The sequence below is a fragment of the Pleurodeles waltl genome, chromosome 6, assembly GCF_031143425.1.
Source record: "Pleurodeles waltl isolate 20211129_DDA chromosome 6, aPleWal1.hap1.20221129, whole genome shotgun sequence".
NCBI classification, from domain to species: Eukaryota; Metazoa; Chordata; class Amphibia; order Caudata; family Salamandridae; genus Pleurodeles; species Pleurodeles waltl.
In genome coordinates this window covers 48798211-48823666 of record NC_090445.1, presented here as the reverse complement: position 1 = coordinate 48823666, position 25456 = coordinate 48798211, and the positions used below count along the sequence as shown (strand labels likewise).

The following is a 25456-nucleotide window of genomic DNA, read 5'->3' as shown; positions in this document are numbered from 1 at the left end:
CCCCCACCGTATATACAACAGAGCCAGCCCCGCCATCGCCCCCATACTCCGAGCCACAATCAACAGCTCATTCGAAACTGCCACCTTCCCAGACCTTTGGAAACACGCGGAAGTCACTGCGCTCCTAAAAAAAAAAAAACAAAGCCGACCCAGACGACCTCTCTAACTACCACCCCATCTCCCTCCGCCCATTCCCAGCCAAGGTTACGGGAAAAAATAGTCAACTCCCGCCTATCCCACTTCCTCGAGACAAACAACACACTCGACCCTTCCCAATCTGGGTTCCGCAAGAACCACAGCACAGAAACCGTCCTCATAGCATGCACCGACGAAATCAGATCCAGAGTCGACATGGGCGAAACCGTAGCACTCATACTCCTGGATCTCTCCACAGCCTTTGACACTGTCTGCCACCACACACTCAGCACACGCCTTCACGACGCAGGGATAAGACACAAAGCCCTGGATTGGCTCACCTCCTTCCTCACCAACAGAACCCAAAAAGTAAGTTTCCCCCCCCTTCCAATCTCCCGCCACCAAAATCACCTGCGGAGTCCCCCAAGGCTCCTCCCTCAGCCCCACACTATTTAACATCTACATGACCCCACTAGCCAACATCATCGAACCCGACGGAATCACCATCCTCTCATACGCTGATAACACTCAACTCATCCTCCCCCTCACCCGCAACCCCAACACCGCCAAATCCAACCTACACAATGCACTCCTCGACACCGCCGCATGTATGACAGCCAACCACCTAAAACTCAACTCCAACAAAACCGAAATAATCCTCTTTGGCCCACACAAAAACACCTGGGACCCCTCATGGTGACCCACCACGCTAAGCCCCGCACCCACCCCCACTAGCCACGCATGCAACCTCGGCATCATCCTCGACTCCTCCCTCTCAATGACTCAACAAATCAACGCCCTCACCTCCTCATGTTTCAACACACTCCGCATACTGAAAAAAACATTCAAATGGATCCCCACAGACACCAGAAAGGCAGTCACTCACACACTCATCAGCAGCAGACTTGACTACGGAAACGCCCTCTACGCCGGCACCACACTAAAACTCAAGCGCAAACTACAACGAATCCAGAACGCAGCAGCATGACTCATCCTCAACCTCCCCCGACACGAACACATCTCACCACACCTCAGATCCCTCCACTGGTTCCCCATAGACAAAAGGATCACCTTTAAGATTCTCATCCTCGCACACAAATCACTCCACAACACCGGCACTGCCTACCTTAACGAAAGACCTTCCACACGCCACCTCCGCTCCGCCGACCTCTCTCTCGCCTCAATCCCTCGCATCAAACACACCACCACCGGAGGCAGATCCTTCTCCTACCTTGCCCCCAAGGCCTGGAACTCCCTCCCCACCCACCTCTGCAAGACCCAAGACCTACTACTTTTCAGGAAGAGCCTCAAGACCTGGCTTTTCAAACAGTGATCCACCCAGCCCTATACCCCTCTCCCACCCCCCCAGCGCCTTGAGACCCTGACGGGTGAGTAGCGCGCTCTATAAATCTCTTTGATTGATTGATTGATTGATATAGAGAGCTACCTTGTCCTAGCCAGGGCCTCGTTCGTAGTACGAATGATGGTGACAAATTACAGATAACAAAATAATCTATGCAAACAATTGAAGTATAATAAATTGATGCATTTCCCTGGAATTTGTAAATAAAAACGTATATAAATTATAATCGTATTCAAACTGGCTTCATCACAATATCCTACAATTATTTAGCAGCTCCAGAGCGAAAAGGAAATAGAGGTTGAGAACTGGACTAAATACCATAAGCAGTATGTCCACTAGGTGGCAGCAGCGTTCCAGACATAGCGTCTGAGCGTCACAAGATGAGTTTTACAAATATGCAGGACTTAAGTGGAAAATATTACATGGGTATTTCTGAGCAAGCTCTTCAAAAAAGTTAACCTTAATGTAAGAAAAATGTATATATTTGCACCACTGTACTTTGCACACTGTACTATTACTATACGCCTTTAGACCTGTTTTCAAATGATATTAGATTCCCTACATACATTGCTCGTATTGTTCTGTAATGCGTTTCTGTACACTAGAGTACTCTTGATCTCTTGTGTTAGGTCCAGGAATAAAACTAGATTTGGGTGGGTCGCATGTTCTCGCCTGTTAAGGAATTCCAAATTTTTGTGCTCCTGTTACTTAAATATTGGCAGGAGAATCATTTTTTTTTTTTTTCGGTGGGCGGAAAAGAACCAGAATAAATACATAGTTGTTAGAGGAACATCTTTAATACATTTTTCTATGACACTCTCTTCTGCAACACTGCGCTCTCCGCCACTGAACTCTCTGCCACTCTTCTCTCCACTACTGCACTCTACACCAGTGCATTCTGCAGCACTCCACTCAGTGCCACTGCACCCTATGCCACTATACTCTACTCTGCACCACTCTACGCCACTATGCTCTGCACCACTCTATGCCACTCCACTCTATGCCACTCCATCCTGCACCACTCCACTCTACATCACTACACTGTCACTGCACTCTAAGCTACTGCACTTCACTATAGACCACTCTAACCCACACCACTGCATTTACGATGCTGCATTGTACGCAGCTGAATTCTATGTTGCTACAGTCTACACCACTATACTCTGCAACACTACAGCAATGCCCTCTACACCAGTCCAGTCTACCCTACGCCACTGCATTCCACTCCAGTGTAACCCACTCTATGCCATTGCACTTTTCCCCACTCTACTCTACAGCATTGTACTCTGCCACTCTCCCCATGACACTCCACTCTGCTCCACTTTACTCTGTGCCACCCTACTTTACACCACTCTACTCGGTGTCACTGCATTTTACGCCACTCTGCGCTCTTGGACTCTGACACGCTAGTCTGCAACACTGCACTCTGTCACTGAACTCAATGCCACTCTACTCTGCAATACTGCATTCTTTGCCAATGCACTCTACAGCACTCTACGTGACTGCACAGTATGCCACTGCTCTCTACGACACTATATTCCGCACCACTCTGTGCCACTCTGCTCTGCACTGCTGTACTCTACACCACTCTACACTATATGCCACTTTGCTTTGCAACACTAAGCCAATGCACTCTACACCAGTCCACTGTTTGTCACGCAAACGAGTCTGCAGGCTGTGTTGTTAGACTTTTACTGAACAAGTAGGTTATGAAAGTCACATGCTTGCAGGGTGTGCTGTTAGACCTTTACTAAACGAGTAGGCTATGCAAGTCACCCGCTGCAGGGTTTGCTGTTAGATTTTGACTAAACAAGTAGGTTCTGAGAGTAACACGCTGCAGGGCACGACCGCATGCTCCACAGCTGCCTTCGATTTCCATCTTTTGAGGAGTGCTTGGGTAGCTTCATTCAGAGATTGTGAATGCTAAAATCCTCACTTGTTTCAGGAGTTTCCAAACTTACAAGGTAAAGCGCACCTTGACTCGCCCACTTTTCACCCCGTACTTAGGATTTATTACTGCAAATGTATCCGCATTTATAGCAGAGGATTACACAGTAGTAGTATTTAGCAGAACTCTTCTGCGCCATAAAAGAACAACCCTGACTGAAAGTGTCTTTGTGAAGCGGGTTATGTGTTTAGGTAGGTACGTCTCATGCCCTATTGTTTAGAACGGTTTGCATTTTATACACAAACAAGACCTCATAACATTAATGGCCATCTCCAAGTTCACACAGCACGCACAATGCTCTTTAAATATGCTGTTCTCCAAAAATTTGCATTTTAGCTCACAGTTTTGTGTTGCTGCACCAAGATGCCACTATTTTCGCAAAACAGGCAGCCTTGGGTTTTAAGTAAACAGCTGAATTTGGAATTTAGGGCCAGATGTATCAAAGGTTTTTACCCATTCTATGTGAAAATGTGTTCATACATATGGCACCTAGTCCCTATTTTAAGCCGTGTTCTCGTCTTGATGTATGTAAAGCCCCGCACACCCACAGGATTCACTCATTCACTCATGCGCAAGGAAGTTAGGTCACAATTTAACAAATCTCTTTCCGACTAGTAGAAAAAATGCAAGTCCCAAGAACGCAATTTCTGCCCCTCTCTCATTTTTTAAATAATCGGTTTTGATGCTCCTTTATTTCAAATGTATGAAAACAGTGGCTAAAAAGAACTCATCAGTTTAGGATGCTTCAATTTTAGGGTCATTGATTTGCCCCTTTGTCACTTAGCTGCATAGTACCTTACTAGCTCTTTTTGCGAAACCTTTACTCACACTTGTACTCAAACCAGCCATGAATTCTGAGCCGTGAATACATATGCTCAGTGATCACACCGTGAAAGCGTGCAAACACAAGAATAAAGCGTGTGCATAAAAAACACACTCAACTGGCAGCAAGCTGCTAAAAGTGAGAACGTGCAGTTGTGTCATTGGTACAAGGTGCCTGTGGAGAAGAGTGTTCTAGATCAGTGGTTCCCAATCTGTGGTCCGGGGACCCCTGGGGGTTTGCCAAGCCTCTGCAGGGGGTCCGCGACTGCTTAGAAAATTAAATAAATAAATTAGAAAATTGGTCCCCAGCTTTCAATAATGACTCAGTGGGGGGTCCCCTGATTCCAAAAATGATTCAGTGGGGGTCCCCGGGTTCCAGTAATGATAAAGTGGGGGTCCACAGAAGTCAGAAGGTTGGGAACCACTGTTCTAGCTGCAAACATAAAGCTGAAATGTATAAGAGATCTGTAAAGGGAAGTCCAGGGACCTGTAAAAACAAATCAACAGTGAAAAGGAAGAGATGAAGCAAAGAACTAGGGAGACACTGTTTGAGAGACCGTCGGGGGGGCCGAAAGAGTTGGTGGGTATGGATAAGTAGGTAAAGGGGGGAAAGAAAATTCGAGAGAATGGGAGCAAGTAAAGACAAGCATTTGCAATGCAACGGGTCTCGCGCTTGCTCGAGTTAGAGCTATTAACCTTGTAAATTCCTAACTGGACTTTTCTTCCACATAAATTGAAAACGAAAAGTAAAACACTTGACATATGCGGGTCGATTCAAAGCGCAATGGCCGCCATGAGCATGAGCGCGAACGAGAGACTGTTAAGGAAATAGAAGTTCGCTTGCAGTGAAACCTATCGGCAAACGTTCAATTATCCATGTAACAGCAGTAACAAAACTTCCGCAAGGCAGGACAAGCGTAAACCATTTACAATGAGAACAGAGAATGTTTGAAAGGCAAGCCCATGAATGAGTGATAGTGGCTGGTGCGCAGTGGGCGTGGTTCAAAGCCCACGGATAGATTACAACGCGTCAGAGAGCTTGCGTGTGCAACATAAAAAAGGACATTTGAGAGAATGGTAGCAAGTAAAAAGAGGAGGGAATATGATACTAAGATCAATATATATAGAGAGAAGTAGAAATAAGTCAAATGCAAAGAAAGATAGGCAGGTGCTGAGAGAAAACAATAAAAAAGAGAGAAACGGGGATAATGAAAGAGAGTGATTGTGAGGGGGAGACACAAGCAGACAGTTGAGTGGTAACATTTGAAGTCAGTCCAGTCATTGGCATAACTCTTGCTGTAGGTGAAGATAAAAGGCCACAAATATATTTTGCTATTTACAAATGAGTCTTTACAAACTCGGTATTTGCTCTTTGAATCTGACACATAAATACATCAACACGAACATGTAAAGTAAATACAGAGAAGGCTTCATCGGTTATCACTTTTAGCATCCTGGTCAATCCATGCTGATGATCAGCACAGACACCACAAACATGAGCATTCTGCTAAATCTTACATTGTTTTATCCAAAAACAGTTGGCTTCTTGGGTTTTTCAAATAAACAATATAAAGCCTGTATGCCCTTGTTAACATTTTGGGCATTTAAAAGTATGCAGAAATTATTGAAAATGGCCTAACAGCTGAAACAGCAGTTTCCCCTGACATCATATATGATGTATATGTTCAAAGACATACTATGCAGATCACATGTACTGTATGATAGGACTGTGTAGTTCTTTACCACTTTTCCTACAAGTAAACATGCCTGCTTGTTACACTCCCATGAAAAAGTGACAGTGGTGAGGCCCAATATGAGGGGCAAATGAAACAAGCTTCAACTCAGTGGCTAAGGCTTTACCAAGGGACGCGGTTTATAGCCCTGATGACACATCTGATATCTGCATTATTAGATGCAGTGTTTAATATTTCACTATATGTCATGTACCGAAGCAGGGACCAAGAAGCCACCAAAGTTACTAAAGCTTGTGTTGCCCTCAGAAGCAGTACATGTTACAGCGCCAAAGTATGATGGAGAAAAATGTGTCCACCCTCCAAATCCACTGACCTTCAAAGCCACCGCAGAGTAGTGAAGGCAGACTGGACCATTTCACAGTTTACAGCTGCTAATGATGGCACTGACAACAAATGGATACTGCTGGATGTTTCATCTAGATATGCTGTCGGAGATGCCCTGAAACATTAGTCAACGGTCGTTTGCCAAATGCTTTCAGAAATAGTTTTCCCAGTATTGATATTCAAACTTGTTCTAACCACATTCCCCAAGCTTTGCAAAAACTTTTCAAATTGCAGCATACTGTGACCCCTTCACTTCAGTGGCCGCTGAAGTAGTGGAGCCTTGACAAAGCGTTGGCAGTACAAACACTGACACTAACGATCTTTTAGCTGAAATAAAGCATCTGAGACATCCCGAGAAAAGCTGGAGGCCATCACCCTCTCTTAATCTTACTAGACTCTGAGGGGCCAGAAGAAACTATAAATTGAATATCTTCGGAGCGAAATTCTCACACATCCTCAAAAAAAAACCATCCAAAATGTCTATTCAGTGGTACTAAGCAAGCAAGCAAGCAGTCACAGTCATACTTGCATTAGCGCCGCCCGTGCACCAGAAACCAAGGGCCAGATGTACGACCTTTTGTTTTGCAGCTCGCAATTTGCGATCTGTTTGCAAGGCGCAAAACAAAACGTGTCACAGTGTTAACCACACTATTTGCGATTCCCAAATGGGTCGCAAGGGACCTGCCTCATGAATATTCATGAGGTAGGTTGCAATTTGTGACCCATTTGGGAATGGCTGCACTCACACGGATAGTGGCCTGCTGGGGTCAGACTGTGACATGATTTTTTATTTTTTTATTTTTAATGCAGCCCGTTTTCCTTAAAGAAAAACCTGATGCAAAAATGAAAACTTTTCTTTTCATATTTCTGAAAAAACATTTTCTCTGCCATTCACAAAGGGGAACCTTCTCATTTTGAATGGCTTAACACCAATTTGAAATTGATGTTAACTATGATTGTTTTGCAAGCGCAATAATTCATCCCCCGTAAGTCACAATTAGAAAGAAACACCCTTCCTAAATGCGAGTCGCAATCCCTATTTTGCGAGTCGGTAACTGGATACCGATTCGCAAAATAGGGGTGGTACATTGTACAAGACCATTTTGAGGTTGCAGATGGCGATTTTCACCATTTGCGACTGTAAAATCATGTTGTGCATCTGGCCCCATATGTGAATCTATTGGACAATTACTACCCCTAAGATCTAACAACCCAGAAGGCTGAAAATTTGATCGGCGAAACCCAGTGGATTTAGTCTCACGTTGATACAGTCTCTGAGTCAATGTTACTTGAGACTATAATTAAGGTCAAATCATCCAATCACCTCTCAGACGCAATGCCTGGTTCCATTATCAAAGAAATGTCCAAATTGCTGATACTCTACTGCACCTCCCTGGTGAATTACTCATTTAAGCAAGGTGTTTTCCCTGACAATTTGAAAATCAACCAAGTCTCTCCCCTCTTAACCTTCAGAAATCTCAGCCATGGCCATGGGAACTCTTTCCCACAAGGTCTAAGCATGACATATATTCATGTCACCTTAAAAGGAAAGGAAAATCCTGTTTTTCAGACATATTTTGGATAACACAATGCATTCATTCATTAAGTTGACCTGTCGGTAATTGAAACTGGCTGCTTTGTTCTATTTCCTTTTGTTACTTAAGTGATTTTCTTTTCTGATTGTTAACCATTAATGGCTCCCTGTTCTCTTGTGAAGGGCTCTAATGTCTTTGTGCTATGTTTGCGCTATGTAAACCTGAACTAAATAAAGAAAATAAAACAAATTTACAGTAAAAAACTGTAGGTGCACAGATATGTTTCAAGACCTTATATAAGTGTATTATTGACATTATCAGTGTTTTTCGAAAGTTTGCTGGGCCTTTGATGCCAAGTGGTGTTAGGGAAGTATGGCAAAGCTAATCCTCCAGAACAGCCACAAGACTGATTGGACAGGAGGACAGAACAACTGAGCTGCACCCGACCCAGTGGAAGTTATGGCCCCTGTGAAAGCCATGTACTTTAACACCTGTTTATGTTATAGAACATATAAAGAGCATTGATGCATCACATGCTGCCTGCACAGTATGAAGTACGTGTATCTCTGCTTGTGGGAAGGTGCTACAGTGATATTTGTTTCTAGGTTATGGGTACCATAGAGGTTGTAACTGTGATGATGAATAATATCTTCACCATATCGATTGGCACATTGGGGCACTTTGGGTTTGTTTTCAGTCCCAGTGAACATTTGCATGTAGTTTAGTGACCTGTCGTGGGGTCTGTGTATTACCTTTGTGCACTAGGTATGTGTGTGCTAGGAACACACTGGTGATTTGTTTTTATTTCAAGCATTTGTAAAGTGCACACCATGTCTATTTTGATGAGGGAACACTTTACAAATAGATACATTTTATGGCACCAGTTTTAGAAACAGAGGTGGACATAGAAGTTACAACAATGAAGAAGACATACATGACCTTGGTTGAGTAGAAAGTATGCAATAATAATAGATTATGACATCTGGGTACCTGACGCGCAAAGACCTTTGATCCAAGGAGTGAGAGAAGAGTGTGTTCGCGATAATTAGAATCTGTGCTGTTTTGGGGAGGTGATGCCTTCTCTGTGGCCCATTAATTCTGTTCTATAAGCAGAGTAGCAAGAGTTCTATGATAGATCAAGATGCTAAAGCATGAACAGGGTCTGTTTTAATATTTATCCATCTATTAAGCTGGGGTACTATCATGACATGACACAGGTGCTGCCGTGATACGCCAGTCATATGTTCGGGCAAAGGTGTGAAAACCATAGATAGCAAATATGGAACTAATTGAGTGTGAAAACCATAGATAGCAAATATGGAACTAATTTAGTCCTTGTACCTTTCTGTTCCTTGCGCTGACCCTGTTACGACTCGGCCAGAAGATGAAAGGTCGGTGTCAATGGTACCAAAAGACAAGTTTCTGTTAACAGCTGTTTCACCTGGTGACTCCTAGCTGACATGTCTGAGTAAGGGTTGGACTTGAAAGGTTGAAAGTAGTCATGGTCATCAATGACTTATGAGCTGGATAGAACAAACCGTATCTCACTACTCCTCTCTTTTGCTTTGTCTCTGCTTTCTGCACTCTTTTACTTCTCATCCATGTCGCCCTTGCCTTCCAGAGTCTGAAGATGGAGAGCATTCACCTGAACTGCGCAAGCAACGCCGGCCGCGACAGCCCCAGCAACCCCGGATCCCCAAAGTCAAGCGGGTTCGGACCTCCTTCAAGAACCATCAGCTGCGCACCATGGAGTCCTACTTCTCTGTCAAACACAACCCCGATGGCAAAGACTGGGAGCAGTTAGCCAAAAAGACTGGCTTACCCAAAAGGGTGCTGCAGGTGAGCGTGATGAGGCCAGGGATAAGGGTTCATAGAGGTTGGGGCCTAGGGTTTTCTTAGGGCATTAGACAAGGAGATGGTTGGGTAGGTCATTGGAAAATCCACCTAGCACGGGTCCTGCATTATCCCTTAGATGAGAGATAACTTAAAACTATGCCTTCAAACAGGTAACTCCAAGCTGGCCATTCACTGAAAGCCTCGGTTTGGATTTCTTATCACAGATTTCATTGGGACTCACAAACGTTCCCACATATCCACAATACTGTAAACACTAGCCAACAGTCAAAAGCAGCAAAAAAAAGACACACAAAATCAATAAATGCCTGTCCAAATAAATAAAAACTGGACACTCAACTCTGGGTTCAAACTACTCGGAGACAGTGGACAAAGGTTGAACGGCTGGGCCTGGACCAAGGTAAAATGATTGTATGGATCTAGACAAATAGCTAAATAAATGAGCCCGGACTAAGGTTAAACGGCTGCTTGGGTCTGGATGAAGGTAGAATGGCTGGATCTGGATAAAAGTTGAATGGATGCATGGGCCCAGACAAAAGTCTAATAACTGAGTGGTGGGGGGGGAGGGAGAGATGCTGTGTGTCAGTCTTAGAGGAGAGGGTAGTGGAACCTGGAATCCTCTAATAATAGTTGCAAGGGTTAGCATTGTATGTGCACTGCTGCAGGACTCCTAACACCATAGCCCTCTTGTTTAATAAAACAAAAGACCACTTTGTCCTCACACTAAGGTCACGGGTGGGACAGTTCTTACCAGTCATTCCTGTGCTGTAGAATGGACCCTCGGTCTGAAATCCTGAAAAACCTCGTTCAGGCACAGCCTTGCTGTGCTTAGGACCCTCGAAAAATAACCTAACAGCATGCCCAACCATGCTCCCCAGTTCCTCCAAATGCAACAGTGCTCCGAGTCAGCTTCAGACAAAATGGCCACCCTGCATGCCCACATTCCCTTGTAAAGTAGCAACTCTTGGCCTTTGGTGATTTCTTCAGCTCCACCCACCCAAAGTGAGGCAGAGGGCACGCGGATGAATGGTGACAATGGATAAGAAATGAGTGGGAATCTTACTGGTTTTTATGATGTTACTGATCACTGAGTGAGCCTGATGTTGCTGTCAGTCTGTGTTTTATTGATTGCAGTGAGTGGCCCCTCTTTCGCTGTTTTTGTATGTGTTTTATTGATTGGAGTGAGTGGCCCCTCTTGTTGGTTTTGTATGTGTTTTATTGGTTCCAGCGAGTGGCTCGTCTCACTGTTTGCGTACGTATTTTATGGATTGAAGTGAGTGGCCCCTCTCTGGCTGTTTTTGTATCTGGTCTATTGATAGCAGTGTGTGGCCCCTCTCATGCTGTTAATGTACTTATTTTATTGATTGCAGTGAGTGGCCCGTCTCTCATTGCATGTGTACCTGTTTTATTGATTGCAGTGAGTGGCCCCTCTCTCATTGCATGTGTACCTGTTTTATTGATTGCAGTGAGTGGCCTCTCTCATTATTTTTGACTGTTTTGATTGCACTGAGTGGCCCCTCTCTCATTGCATGTGCACGTGTTTTATTGATTGAGTGTGTGGCCTCTCTCATTATTTTTGACTGTTTTGATAGCACTTAGTGGCCCCTCTCTCATTGCATGTGTACGTGTTTTATTGATTGCAGTGAGTGGCCCCTCTCTCATTGCACGTGTACCTGTTTTATTGATTGCAGTGAGTGGCCCCTCTCTCATTGCATGTGTACGTGTTTTATTGATTGCACTGGGTGGCCCCTCTCTCATTGCATGTGTACGTGTTTTATTGATTGCAGTGAGTGGCCCCTCTCATTATTTTTGACTGTTTTGATTGCACTGAGTGGCCCCTCTCTCATTGCATGTGTACGTGTTTTACTGATTGCACTGGGTGGCCTCTCTCTCATTGCATGTGTACGTGTTTTATTGATTGCACTGGGTGGCCTCTCTCTCATTGCATGTGTACGTGTTTTACTGATTGCACTGGGTGGCCCCTCTCTCATTGCATGTGTACGTGTTTTACTGATTGCACTGGGTGGCCCCTCTCTCATTGCATGTGTACATGTTTTATTGATTGCAGTGAGTGGCCCCTCTCTCAATGCATGTGTACGTGTTTTATTGATTGCAGTGAGTGGCCCCTCTCATTATTTTTGACTCTTTTGATTGCACTGAGTGGCCCCTCTCTCATTGCATGTGTACGTGTTTTACTGATTGCACTGGGTGGCCCCTCTCTCATTGCAAGTGTACGTGTTTTATTGATTGCAGTGAGTGGCCCCTCTCATTATTTTTGACTGTTTTGATTGCACTGGGTGGCCCCTCTCTCATTGCATGTGTACCTGTTTTATTGATTGCAGTGAGTGGCCCCTCTCTCATTGCATGTGTACGTGTTTTATTGATTGCACTGGGTGGCCCCTCTCTCATTGCATGTGTACGTGTTTTATTGATTGCAGTGAGTGGCCCCTCTCATTATTTTTGACTGTTTTGATTGCACTGAGTGGCCCCTCTCTCATTGCATGTGTACGTGTTTTACTGATTGCACTGGGTGGCCTCTCTCTCATTGCATGTGTACGTGTTTTATTGATTGCACTGGGTGGCCTCTCTCTCATTGCATGTGTACGTGTTTTACTGATTGCACTGGGTGGCCCCTCTCTCATTGCATGTGTACGTGTTTTACTGATTGCACTGGGTGGCCCCTCTCTCATTGCATGTGTACGTGTTTTATTGATTGCAGTGAGTGGCCCCTCTCTCAATGCATGTGTACGTGTTTTATTGATTGCAGTGAGTGGCCCCTCTCATTATTTTTGACTCTTTTGATTGCACTGAGTGGCCCCTCTCTCATTGCATGTGTACGTGTTTTACTGATTGCACTGGGTGGCCCCTCTCTCATTGCAAGTGTACGTGTTTTATTGATTGCAGTGAGTGGCCCCTCTCATTATTTTTGACTGTTTTGATTGCACTGGGTGGCCCCTCTCTCATTGCATGTGTACCTGTTTTATTGATTGCAGTGAGTGGCCCCTCTCATTATTTTTGACTGTTTTGATTGCACTGAGTGGCCCCTCTCTCATTGCATGTGTACGTGTTTTACTGATTGCACTGGGTGGCCCCTCTCTCATTGCAAGTGTACGTGTTTTATTGATTGCAGTGAGTGGCCCCTCGCATTATTTTTGACTGTTTTGATTGCACTGGGTGGCCCCTCTCTCATTGCATGTGTACCTGTTTTATTGATTGCAGTGAGTGGCCCCTCTCATTATTTTTGACTGTTTTGATTGCACTGAGTGGCCCCTCTCTCATTGCATGTGTACGTGTTTTACTGATTGAGTGTGTGGCCTCACTCATTATTTTTGACTGTTGTATTGATTGCACTGAGTGGCCCCTCTCTCATTGCATGTGTACGTGTTTTACTGATTGAGTGTGTGGCCTCACTCATTATTTTTGACTGTTGTATTGATTGCACTGGGTGGCCCCTCTCTCATTGCATGTGTACGTGTTTTACTGATTGAGTGTGTGGCCTCACTCATTATTTTTGACTGTTGTATTGATTGCACTGAGTGGCCCCTCTCTCATTGCATGTGTACGTGTTTTACTGATTGAGTGTGTGGCCTCACTCATTATTTTTGACTGTTGTATTGATTGCACTGGGTGGCCCCTCTCTCATTGCATGTGTACGTGTTTTACTGATTGAGTGTGTGGCCTCACTCATTATTTTTGACTGTTGTATTGATTGCACTGAGTGGCCCCTCTCTCATTGCATGTGTACGTGTTTTACTGATTGAGTGTGTGGCCTCACTCATTATTTTTGACTGTTGTATTGATTGCACTGGGTGGCCCCTCTCTCATTGCATGTGTACGTGTTTTACTGATTGCAGTGAGTGGCCCCTCTCATTATTTTTGACTGTTTTGATTGCACTGAGTGGCCCCTCTCTCATTGCATGTGTACGTGTTTTACTGATTGAGTGTGTGGCCTCACTCATTATTTTTGACTGTTGTATTGATTGCACTGAGTGGCCCCTCTCTCATTGCATGTGTACGTGTTTTACTGATTGAGTGTGTGGCCTCACTCATTATTTTTGACTGTTGTATTGATTGCACTGAGTGGCCCCTCTCTCATTGCATGTGTACGTGTTTTACTGATTGAGTGTGTGGCCTCACTCATTATTTTTGACTGTTGTATTGATTGCACTGGGTGGCCCCTCTCTCATTGCATGTGTACGTGTTTTACTGATTGAGTGTGTGGCCTCACTCATTATTTTTGACTGTTGTATTGATTGCACTGGGTGGCCCCTCTCTCATTGCATGTGTACCTGTTTTATTGATTGCAGTGAGTGGCCCCTCTCATTATTTTTGACTGTTTTGATTGCACTGAGTGGCCCCTCTCTCATTGCATGTGTACGTGTTTTACTGATTGCATTGGGTGGCCCCTCTCTCATTGCAAGTGTACGTGTTTTATTGATTGCAGTGAGTGGCCCCTCTCATTATTTTTGACTGTTTTGATTGCACTGGGTGGCCCCTCTCTCATTGCATGTGTACCTGTTTTATTGATTGCAGTGAGTGGCCCCTCTCATTATTTTTGACTGTTTTGATTGCACTGAGTGGCCCCTCTCTCATTGCATGTGTACGTGTTTTACTGATTGCACTGGGTGGCCCCTCTCTCATTGCAAGTGTACGTGTTTTATTGATTGCAGTGAGTGGCCCCTCGCATTATTTTTGACTGTTTTGATTGCACTGGGTGGCCCCTCTCTCATTGCATGTGTACGTGTTTTACTGATTGCACTGGGTGGCCCCTCTCTCATTGCAAGTGTACGTGTTTTATTGATTGCAGTGAGTGGCCCCTCGCATTATTTTTGACTGTTTTGATTGCACTGGGTGGCCCCTCTCTCATTGCATGTGTACCTGTTTTATTGATTGCAGTGAGTGGCCCCTCTCATTATTTTTGACTGTTGTATTGATTGCACTGAGTGGCCCCTCTCTCATTGCATGTGCACGTGTTTTACTGATTGCAGTGAGTGGCCTCACTCATTATTTTTGACTGTTTTGATTGCACTGAGTGGCCCCTCTCTCATTGCATGTGTACGTGTTTTACTGATTGAGTGTGTGGCCTCACTCATTATTTTTGACTGTTGTATTGATTGCACTGGGTGGCCCCTCTCTCATTGCATGTGTACGTGTTTTACTGATTGCTGTAAGTGGCCCATCTCTCGCAGTTTTTGTATGTGTTTTATTGATTGCCGTGAATGGTCTCTCTCTCGCTGTTAATGTACTTGTTTTTTTGTTTACAGTGAGTGGCCTCAATCTCGCTTACTTTTGCACACTGTTTTTGTATGTGTTTTATTGATTGCAGTGTATGGCCCCGCTCTGTTTTTGTACACTGTTTTCGCATGTTTTATTGATTGCAGTGAGTGGCCCCCCTCGTTCTTTTTGTACGTGTTTTATTGATTGTAGTGTGAAAGGCCCCTCTCTCGCTGTTAAAGTACTTGTTTTGTATTGATTGCAGTAAGTGGCCCCTCTCTCCTGTTTGTTTCTGTATGTATTTTATTGATTACAGAGCTGCTTCTTTTTGCTGACTGTGTGTGTATTTTATTAAATAATCTGTCTAAATCTTGCTGTATGATTTTATTATCAGTGTTTTAACCCTCTCTTGCCATCAGTGTGTGTCCAGACCTTACTGTGTGTGAGTGTTTTTCGATGGCTGTGAGTGGCTCTGATGTTGCTGTTAGAATATGTATTTTGTCGCTGTGAGTAACCAGTGTCTAGAAGGGGTTGGTCGGGGTGCGATGCCCCACCTATAATTTTCCAGCCCCGCCCCCCTCTTGCTCCCACCACCGGTGATGTTCCAGAAAAAAACAGTAAGACAGTAGACCGGTGTGACCTGTCATCCTCCCAGACTGGGCCCAGCCTCTGGACACTGTCTCTGTGTGGCACACAGCAGCACTGGCGAAAAGGCCTAGACAAGAGAAGGGCAGGTGTGCTTCTGTCTCAGGTCCAGTACTTAATTTGTTAAAAAAATAAGTGCAGCTTGGACCACCCATTGCCCCTGCCTGCGGTGTCAAACACTCCTGCTAACCATCACTCTCGTGAAGTGTGACAATGTGACCTATTCCAGGCCCTCAAATCCACAAGTATGGCGGCTCGGGTGGCTGCTGTTAGTCATTGTTTTAATGTATATTGAAATAATAAACAACAGTTGTTCTTGTCACCCTTAAATAATGCAAGCAGCTGCACCATCTGCGAGACTGTTAAGTGCTCGTTTTGACAATTATGCGCTGGTGCGGAGCACCGGAAACCACCGGCTCAAATTAAGCATTGCGCGGACCCCTGGTTTGCCTTCTCTCGCCTCATGTCCACTTTGGTGGTAGTTCCGGCATTAGTGTCCAGTCATGTGAGCAACTGGCAGCTGCCGAAGGTTCCCGGTGGATGTCAGGGCGCCAGGAAAAGCCGAAGCGAGATAAAAGCAGAAGCCATCTCCGTGCATTGCAGGATCCAGAGGGCAGCTTGGGGCTTTTATGCTGCAGTGAAGCTCAGCCCAGATCACTGTCTACCAGGGCTGTCTCTACTGCTTGCGACAGTGTTGTCTGTGCTGAGGGGAGGGCCTGGTCCTGTCAAAGTCCCCAACTCCGAGCCAGTGTGAGCCACTGCCCTGACCGGTAAGCGCGCACTGCAGAAAGGGTCGCATAGGGTTTCTTTTACTCGCACTGCATTCCTAGACAGAGGGCCGGCTTTAGGGCAGTGTGACTGGTGACTGGTGCCTCACACTGCATTCCTGGACAGAGGGCCGGCTTTAGGGCAGTGTGACTGGTGCATCACACTGCATTCCTGGACAGAGGGCCGGCTGCTTTAGGGCAGTGTGACTGGTGCATTACTGCATTCCTGGACAGAGGGGGCCGGCTTTAAGACAGTGTGACTAGTGCCTCACACTGCATTCCTGGACAGAGGGAGCCGGCTTTAAGACAGTGTGACTGGTGACTGGTGCCTCACACTGCATTCCTGGACAGAGGGAGCCGGCTTTAAGACAGTGTGACTGGTGCATCACACTGCATTCCTGGACAGAGGGCCGGCTTTAGGGCAGTGTGACTAGTGCATCACACTGCATTCCTGGACAGAGGGCTGGCTGCTTTAGGGCAGTGTGACTGGTGCATCACACTGCATTCCTGGACAGAGGGCCGGCTGCTTTAGGGCAGTGTGACTGGTGTATCACACTGCATTCCTGGACAGAGGAACGGCTGCTTTAGGGCAGTGTGACTAGTGCCTCACACTGCATTCCTGGACAGAGGGAGCCGGCTTTAAGACAATGTGACTGGTGCATCACACTGCATTCCTGGACAGAGGGCCGGCTGCTTTAGGGCAGTGTGACTAGTGCCTCACACTGCATTCTTGGACAGAGAGCCGGCTTTAGGGCAGTGTGACTAGTGCCTCACACTGCATTCCTGGACAGAGGGCCGGCTTTAGGGCAGTGTGACTGGTGCATCACACTGCATTCCTGGACAGAGGGAGCCGGCTTTAAGACAGTGTGACTGGTGCATCACACTGCATTCCTGGACAGAGGGCCGGCTGCTTTAGGGCAGTGTGACTAGTGCCTCACACTGCATTCTTGGACAGAGAGCGGCTTTAGGGCAGTGTGACTAGTGCCTCACACTGCATTCCTGGACAGAGGGCCGGCTTTAGGGCAGTGTGACTAGTGCCTCACACTGCATTCCTGGATAGAGGAACGGCTGCTTTAGGGCAGTGTGACTAGTGCCTCACACTGCATTCCTGGGCAGAGGGAGCCGGCTTTAAGACAGTGTGACTGGTGCATCACACTGCATTCCTGGACAGAGGGCCGGCTGCTTTAGGGCAGTGTGACTAGTGCCTCACACTGCATTCTTGGACAGAGAGCCGGCTTTAGGGCAGTGTGACTAGTGCCTCACACTGCATTCCTGGACAGAGGGCCGGCTTTAGGGCAGTGTGACTGGTGACTGATGCCTCACACTGCATTCCTGGACAGAGGAACGGCTGCTTTAGGGCAGTGTGACTAGTGCCTCACACTGCATTCCTGGACAGAGGAACGGCTTTAGGGCAGTGTGACTGGTGCCTTACACTGCATTCCTGGACAGAGGGACGGCTTTAGGGCAGTGTGACTGGTGCATCACACTGCTTTCCTGGACAGAGGGACGGCTGCTTTAGGGCAGTGTGACTGGTGCATCACACTGCATTCCTGGACAGAGGGACGGCTTTAGGGCAGTGTGACTGGTGCAGCCGCACTGGGCGCGGATGTGAAAAAGGGGCACTGACCTCCTGGGGGCACTGTATTGAGCAATAACTTATGATTTAAAAGTATCTGCTGCCCAGTTCCTTGTGCATCCAGCTTTCAGGCAGCAATAAAATTGTCAAGATTTTGTGATTAATGTTCCTGCTAGAGACCGAGATCATGGCAGTTTTGACTCAAAGTAGAGCATTAATATGCCTGCAGCAAAGAACAGATCTCCGTTTTATGTGGATAACTTGGTTTAATTAGTATAGCCAGCCTTTACCAGCGCTTTACAACAAATGATCTGTATGTTAGAGAGGGGCTATGGATAGATGAGGGGCACTTTTGCTGCGTCGTCGTGAATATATCCGAGGAGGGGGTCATGTGGAGCAGGGGCATCAACAAAGATTGTAGCACTAGGCACCACCAGTGTTAAAGCTGACCCTGCCTGGACAGGTTATACTTCCTGCCACCACCCTGATGCAAGTCAGTTGTCATGCCTAACCTAGATGTGGTGGCCCAGGTTTTTATCGTGTGTTAATGAACGGAGACACAGCGAAAAAGTATTTGGCTAAGAACACACAATTTGGTCAACAAGCGGGCGAGCTGGGATGATCCCGTATTTTCCAGTTTCACTCTGTGTAATTCCGCCCCTAGACGGATATTGCTTTTCACATGAAAGGTTAATGTTTTGTCCTTAATTCTTCTTGGAGAGAGAGATTAGAGAATGAGTGTCAGCCAGATTCCACATTCTTTGGCAGTTTTGCATAGTGCTAATCTTGGCCAAAGACGTAAGAGCTCTTCACAACAGAGACTACATCACATGTCTTTTTTGGCAAAAGGGGGATGTGCCAGGATTTGCAGGATGCTGAGTCCAGGGTTCAAACTTTTAACATAAACTGAGAGACATTCCTGCCATGCCCGCATGACAACGCGATTAGTGAACTAAGATGCATGTCACCGGTACCCTATATGTGGCCCAGATTCTTGTTATAGATGGAGCAACATTATAGGCTATTAAATAAAACACATGAGGTTTTGGTGCTGTGCACATCCTGAACTCACACATTTGAAAGTGCTCTTGTGTGATAATGAACAAAAATGTGCCTCTGTGAAATAAATTATTTGCTTAGGGTCATACAATTTGGTCAAGCAGCGAAGCAGGCATTGATCTGATATTTTTTATACTGTGCAATTCAACCACTAGATGAACAGCGATATCTCACATCAAAGGATAATGATTTGTCTTCAAAGCTTTATGGGTGAGATTCAAGCATGGGTGTCAACCAGAATCCACATTTTTGGAAGTTTGACATAGTGCTAACCTTGTCTAAAGACGTGAGACTAAATCACACGTGTTCTTTCAGCACAGGGAGAGTTGCCGGGATTTACACTGTGGTGAGCCCAGGATTCGAACCTGGTTCACCATGTTACAGGTTAGGCAGGTGTAGCCCCACACTGCTTCCATGAAAGCTTGGTTCATTTTCGGTGCACCTTGATCTGAGACAGAACCAGGTATCTGGCTTGATCCTGGCTCGAACCTTCAGTGGCTCGACCACCTCTATGTGTGCAGTGCTGGTTTCTTGTACAGTGTTGCTTCCTTTATCACCCTGTTCAGCAGTTTGCAGTCTTTTGCGCTGGTTTCCTTCAAAAGTTCTCCAATTGTGGCCTGCAGGGATAGGCCAGGAGAGGCATGCCAGCAGAAAAGAAAACAGGAGACAGTTTAAGAGAAAGACAGGCAAAGATTGCAGCTGCAGTGAGAGTGCTGCCCCTCAGCTGTAAATCAGAAGAAGAGTGTGGACACAAAGGCCAGCTTCTGGCACTCTGTAGACTTTCTAGTGGCTCTCAGAGCAGCAGTAGCGCAGTCTAACTAGAGACCGCCTAAGCAAATTCAAATACATGTTTCGATAGCCCTTTGTAGGTGGACCACCAGGTTTATCTGTGGCCCTTTGAGTGCCCCCCTAAAAATCACTTCTAGAGACTGCACTGTTGCTGTACATGCGTTATTGATCACTGTGATCCCTTTCTGATCTTTCTGTCAGTCTAACGGCCTGATTTAGAGTATGGCGGACGGGTTACTCTGTCACAAACATGACGGAATCCCATCCACTGTGTTACGATTCCTAAAGGCTATAATGGGGTCATAAGACAGTGGACGAGATATCTGTCTCGGAGTAACCCCCTCCGCCAAACTCTTGTCAGGCCCTATGTATTTTATTGATCCCTCTGAATGACCTCTCTTGCTGTACTTATTATATTGATTGCTACGAGTGACCCTCTCTTCCTGTACTTGTTATATTGATCGCTGCGAGAGACCCCTCTCTTGCTGTACTTGTTACATTGATAACTGTGAGTGACCCTCTCTTCCTGTACTTGTTCTATTGATCGCTGTGAGTGACCCTCTCTTGCTGTACTTGTTGTATTGATCGCTATGAGTGGCCCTCTCTTGCTGTACTTGTTGTATTGATTGCTGTTAGAAATGGGGTTTTTGGTTGGCAGTCAGGTTACCCCCTGTCCAAGCAAAAACCCTAACTCTAGTCAGGGTAAGTCACACACAATCCAAGATTATCCTGTGCCCACCCTCTGGTAGCTTGGCAAGAGCAGTCAGGCTTAACTTAGAAGGCAATGTGTAAAGTATTTGTGCAATAAATCAAACAATACCACCATATAGCACCACAAAAATACACCACACAGTGTTTAGAAAAATATATAATATTTATCAGGATAATTGTAGGTCAAAACGAATAAAGTTGCAATGTGAATTTGTAGAGATATCACTGAAAAGTGATATAAAGTGTCTTAAGTCTTTAAAAAGCAAACAAGGGGGGTCATTCTGACCCCGGCCGGAGGCGTTAGCCACCGGCCTGGCTGGGACCACCAGAAGACCGTACCGCGGTCAGAAGACCGTACCGCGGTCAAAAGACCGCGGCGGTCATTCTGGGTTTCCCACTGGGCTGGCGGGCGACCGCTAAAAGGCCGCCCGCCAGCCCAGTGGGAAACACCCTTCCACGATGAAGCCGGCTCCGAATGGAGCCGTCGGAGTGGAAGGTGTGCGACGGGTGCAGTAGCACCCGTCGCGAATTTCAGGGTCTGCTGAGCAGACACTGAAATTCAAAGTGGGGCCCCCAGGGGCCCCACGACACCCCTCACCGCCATCCTGTTCCTGGCAGTCGAAACCGCCAGGAACAGGATGGCGGTGAGGGGGTCGGAATCCCCATGGCGGCGCAGCAAGCGCGCCGCCATGGAGGATTCCCATGGGCAGCGGTAAGTCGGCGGTACACCGCCGACTTTCCGTTTCTGGCCGCGGCTGTACCGCCGCGGTCAGAATGCCCAAAGGAGCACCGCCAGCCTGTTGGCGGTGCTCCCGCGGTCCCCGGCCCTGGCGGTTTTTACCGCCAGGGTCGGAATGACCCCCAAAGTCTCTTTCAAGCACAAAGTACCTGGTTTGGAGTGGAAAATCTCCTCAGAGGGCCACAGAAGAAGAGATACGTGGAAAAATGGTGTGTGCGTCGATTTCTCCCCAGCACACACGGACTTGCGTTGTTATTTTTCACGCGGGGAAGTCGTGCGTCGTTTTCCGGCGCGCGGACAGTCTCTTTCTGTGGATCGCGGGGATTACCAGATGTCCCGGTTCTGTGCGTGGATTCTCCTGCTTGTTTTCCGGCTGCACGTCATTCTGCGGGGCTGCACGTCGAAGTTTCGCTCTCACGGCAGACGTCGCGTCGATTTCTCCTCTGGAGGTCAGGCGGCGTTGTCCTTGCGAGGCCGTGCGTCGAAGTTCCGGTTGTCCCGAAGGCGTCACGCCGATCAGCGTTGGTGTGCAGCGTTTTTCTCGCCGCGGAAAAACTGCGTCGAAAATTTCGGCGCACGAAACGTCCAAGTGAAAAAGAGAAGTCTTTTTGGTCCTGAAACTTCAGGGAACAGGAGGCAAGCTCTATCCAAGCCCTTGGAGAGCACTTTCACAGCCAGACAAGAGTTCAGCAAGGCAGCAGGGCAACAGCAAGGCAGCAGTCCTTTGTAGAAAGCAGTCAGGTGAGTCCTTTAGGCAGCCAGGCAGTTCTTCTTGGCAGGATGCAGGTTCTGGTTCAGGTTTCTTCTCCAGCAAGTGTCTGATTAGGTAGGGCAGAGGCCCTGTTTTATACCCAAATGTGCCTTTGAAGTGGGGGAGACTTCAAAGAGTGGCTAAGAAGTGCAACAGGTCCCCTTTCAGTTCAATCCTGTCTGCCAGGGTCCCAGTAGGGGGTGTGGCAGTCCTTTGTGTGAGAGCAGGCCCTCCACCCTCCCAGCTCAGGAAGACCCTTTCAAAATGCAGATGTATGCAAGTGAGGCTGAGTACCCTGTGTTTGGGGCGGTGTCTGATTGAATGCACAAGGAGCTGTCACCAACGCCCAGCCAGACGTGGATTGTAAGGCACAGAAAGATTTAAGTGCAAAGAAATGCTCACTTTCTAAAAGTGGCATTTCTAGAGTAGTAATATTAAATCCAACTTCACCAGTCAGCAGGATTTTATATTACCATTCTGGCCATACTAAATATGACCTTCCTACTCCTTTCAGATCAGCAGCTACCACTTCAATACTGTATGAGGGCAGCCCCAATGTTAGCCTATGAAGGGAGCAGGCCTCACAGTAGTGTAAAAACGAATTTAGGAGTTTTACACTACCAGGACATGTAAACTACACAGGTACATGTCCTGCCTTTCACCCACACAGCACCCTGCTCTAGGGGTTACCTAGGGCACACATTAGAGGTGACTTATATGTGGAGAAAGGGGAGGTTTAGGCTTGGCAAGTACTTTTAAATGTCAAGACGAGGTGACAGTGAAACTGCACACACAGGTCTTGCAGTGGCAGGCCTGAGACAAGGAAAAGGGGCTACTTAAGTGGTTGGCACAACCAGTGCTGCAGGCCCACTAGTAGCATTTAATCTACAGGCCCTAGGCACATAGAGTGCACATTACTAGGGACTTATAAGTAAATTAAATAGTCCAATCAGGTATGATTCAAGGTTACCATGTTTTAAGGGAGAGAGCATATGCACTTTAGCACTGGTTAGCAGTGGTAAAGTTCGCAGAGTCTAAAAGCCAGCAAAAACAGTGTCCAAAAAGTAGAGGGAGGCAGGCACAAAGTTAGGGGTGACCAACCTAAGGCTGTCAGGTCTAACATGTGTCCCCCCCCAGCTGAAAGTGGGGAGAGCTACCCGACCTCCTGGGAGCTCTCATCGCTAAGGCGGAAGTATCTGGAGAGACCATCAGCATTGGCGTGGTCAACCCCGGGGCGATGTTCCACCGTAAAGTCCATCCCCTGTAGGGAAATGGACCACCTAAAGAGTTTTGGATTCTCACCCCTCATCTGCATGAGCCATCTGAGGGGACTGTGGTCTGTCTGAACCCGGAAGTGAGTCCCAAACAGGTAGGGTCTTAGCTTCTTCAGTGCCCAGACCACAGCAAAAGCTTCTCTTTCAATAGCACTCCACCTCTGTTCCCGTGGTAATAGCCTTCTGCTAATAAAGACTACTGGTTGGTCTAGGCCCTCCTCATTTAGCTGTGCTAGGACCGCTCCTATGCCATGCTCTGAAGCGTCTGTCTGCACGATAAATTCCTGGGAGTAGTCAGGGGCCTTGAGCACGGGCCGTGCACATGGCTTCCTTCAGGGAGTCAAAGGCTTTCTGACAAGCCTCTGTCCAATTCACCAACCTAGGTTGTTTCTTGGAAGTGAGTTCTGTCAAGGGTGATACAATGGTACCATAGCCCTTGACAAATCTGCGGTAGTATCCTGTGAGGCCTAAAAAGGCTCTCACCGCAGTCTGAGTTCTAGGTGGTTGCCAGGCCTTGATAGTTTCAATCTCGGCCTGGAATGGCTGCACCTGGTCACCACCCACTAGGTGTCCCAAGTACACCACGGAACCCTGCCCAATCTGGCACTTACTAGCCTTGATGGTCAGGCCTGCCTGTTGCAGGGCCTGAAGCACCTCCTTGAGGTGGAGCAGGTGTTCCTCCCAGCTGGAACTGTAGACAGCTATGTCATCCAGGTAGGCTGCACAGAAGGTATCCTTGCCAGCTAGGACCCCGTTAACCAACCGTTGGAAGGTAGCGGGGGCATTTTTCAATCCAAATGGCATCACCCGGAACTGGTAATGGCCATCAGGGGTTGAAAATGCGGTTCTCTCTTTAGCCCCCTCAGTCAGGGCGATCTGCCAGTACCCTGAAGTAAGATCAAACGTACTCAGGAACTTGGCAGCGCCCAGCCTGTCAACGAGCTCATCAGCTGGGGGGATGGGGTGAGCATCAGTCCGTGTGACTGAGTTGAGACCCCTGTAGTCCACATAGAATCGGAGTTCTGGCTTCGCACCTGGGGCAGTAGCCTTAGGGACCAACACCACTGGGCTGGCCCAAGGACTACTGGATTTCTCGATAACCCTTAAAGCTAACATCTTGGAGACCTCCTCCTTGATGCTGGCTTTCACCTTATCCGATAACCTGTAAATATTGTTCTTCACAGGGAGACTGTCACCGGTGTCAATGTCATGAACACAGAGGTGGGTTAGTCCAGGAGTAAGGGAGAACTGCTCCAACAGCTCATAGCAGTCTCCTTTCTGGTTTAGAGTCAGGGAGTCAGAGAGAATGACCCCTTTCACTGACCCATCACCTTCTTGGGCAGAGAGGAGGTCGGGGAGAGGTTCACTCTCCTCTTCCATTCCTTCATCTGGGACCAGAAGCATGTTGACCTCAGACCTCTCAAAATGAGCCCTTAGTCGGTTGACATGGAGCACCCTTAGGGGGTTCCTAGGGGTTTGGAGGTCCACTAGGTAAGTGGCCTCCACTTTTCGCTCCTTTACTTCAAATGGGCCAGACCAGCGGTCCTAGAGAGCTCTAGGCTCTACTGGCTCCATTACCCACACTTTGTCTCCAGGTTGAAACTCTACCAGGGTGGCCTTCTGGTCATACCAGCGTTTCATTACCTCTTGACAAGCTTCAAGGTTACTTTGGGCCTCTTTCCAGAAGCGGGTTATCTGGTTGCGGCGGGCCAACATGTAGCTGACCACATCCTGAGGGGGTGCCTTTGGAGCTTTCTCCAACCCCTCCTTGACAATGCTTAAGGGTCCCCTGACAGGGTACCCATAGAGAAGCTCAAAGGAACTGAACCCCACCCCCCTCTGGGGGACCTCTCTGTAAGCAAAGAGAAGGCATGGTAAGAGGACGTCCCACTTACGCCTCATGGCCTCAGGGAGGCCACCAATCATGCCTTTCAAGGTCTTGTTGAATCTCTCCACAAGACCATTAGACTGGGGGTGATAGGGTGTGGTGAACTTGCAGGTTACACCACACGCATCCCACAGAGACTTCATGTATGCAGACATGAAGTTAGTGCCTCTGTCAGACACTATCTCCTTTGGGAATCCCACACAGGTAAATATCCCCATCAGAGTTCTGGTCACCACTTTTGCAGTTACGGTCCTCAGAGGGATTGCCTCTGGGTAATGGGTGGCATGGTCCACCAAAACCAGGATGAA

The 25456-nt window shown here is 47.1% G+C and overlaps 1 protein-coding gene across 2 annotated transcripts in view; it reads left to right on the top strand.

The window, feature by feature from the left end:
- LOC138299165 (LIM/homeobox protein Lhx9-like) overlaps positions 1-25456 on the top strand; it is a 152195-nt gene that overhangs the window by 108179 nt on the left and 18560 nt on the right. For both annotated transcript variants that reach the window (XM_069237250.1, XM_069237249.1), the window contains exon 5: positions 9503-9720. In XM_069237250.1, the coding sequence (XP_069093351.1) occupies positions 9503-9720 (218 nt within the window). The remainder of the gene's footprint in view (positions 1-9502; positions 9721-25456) is intronic.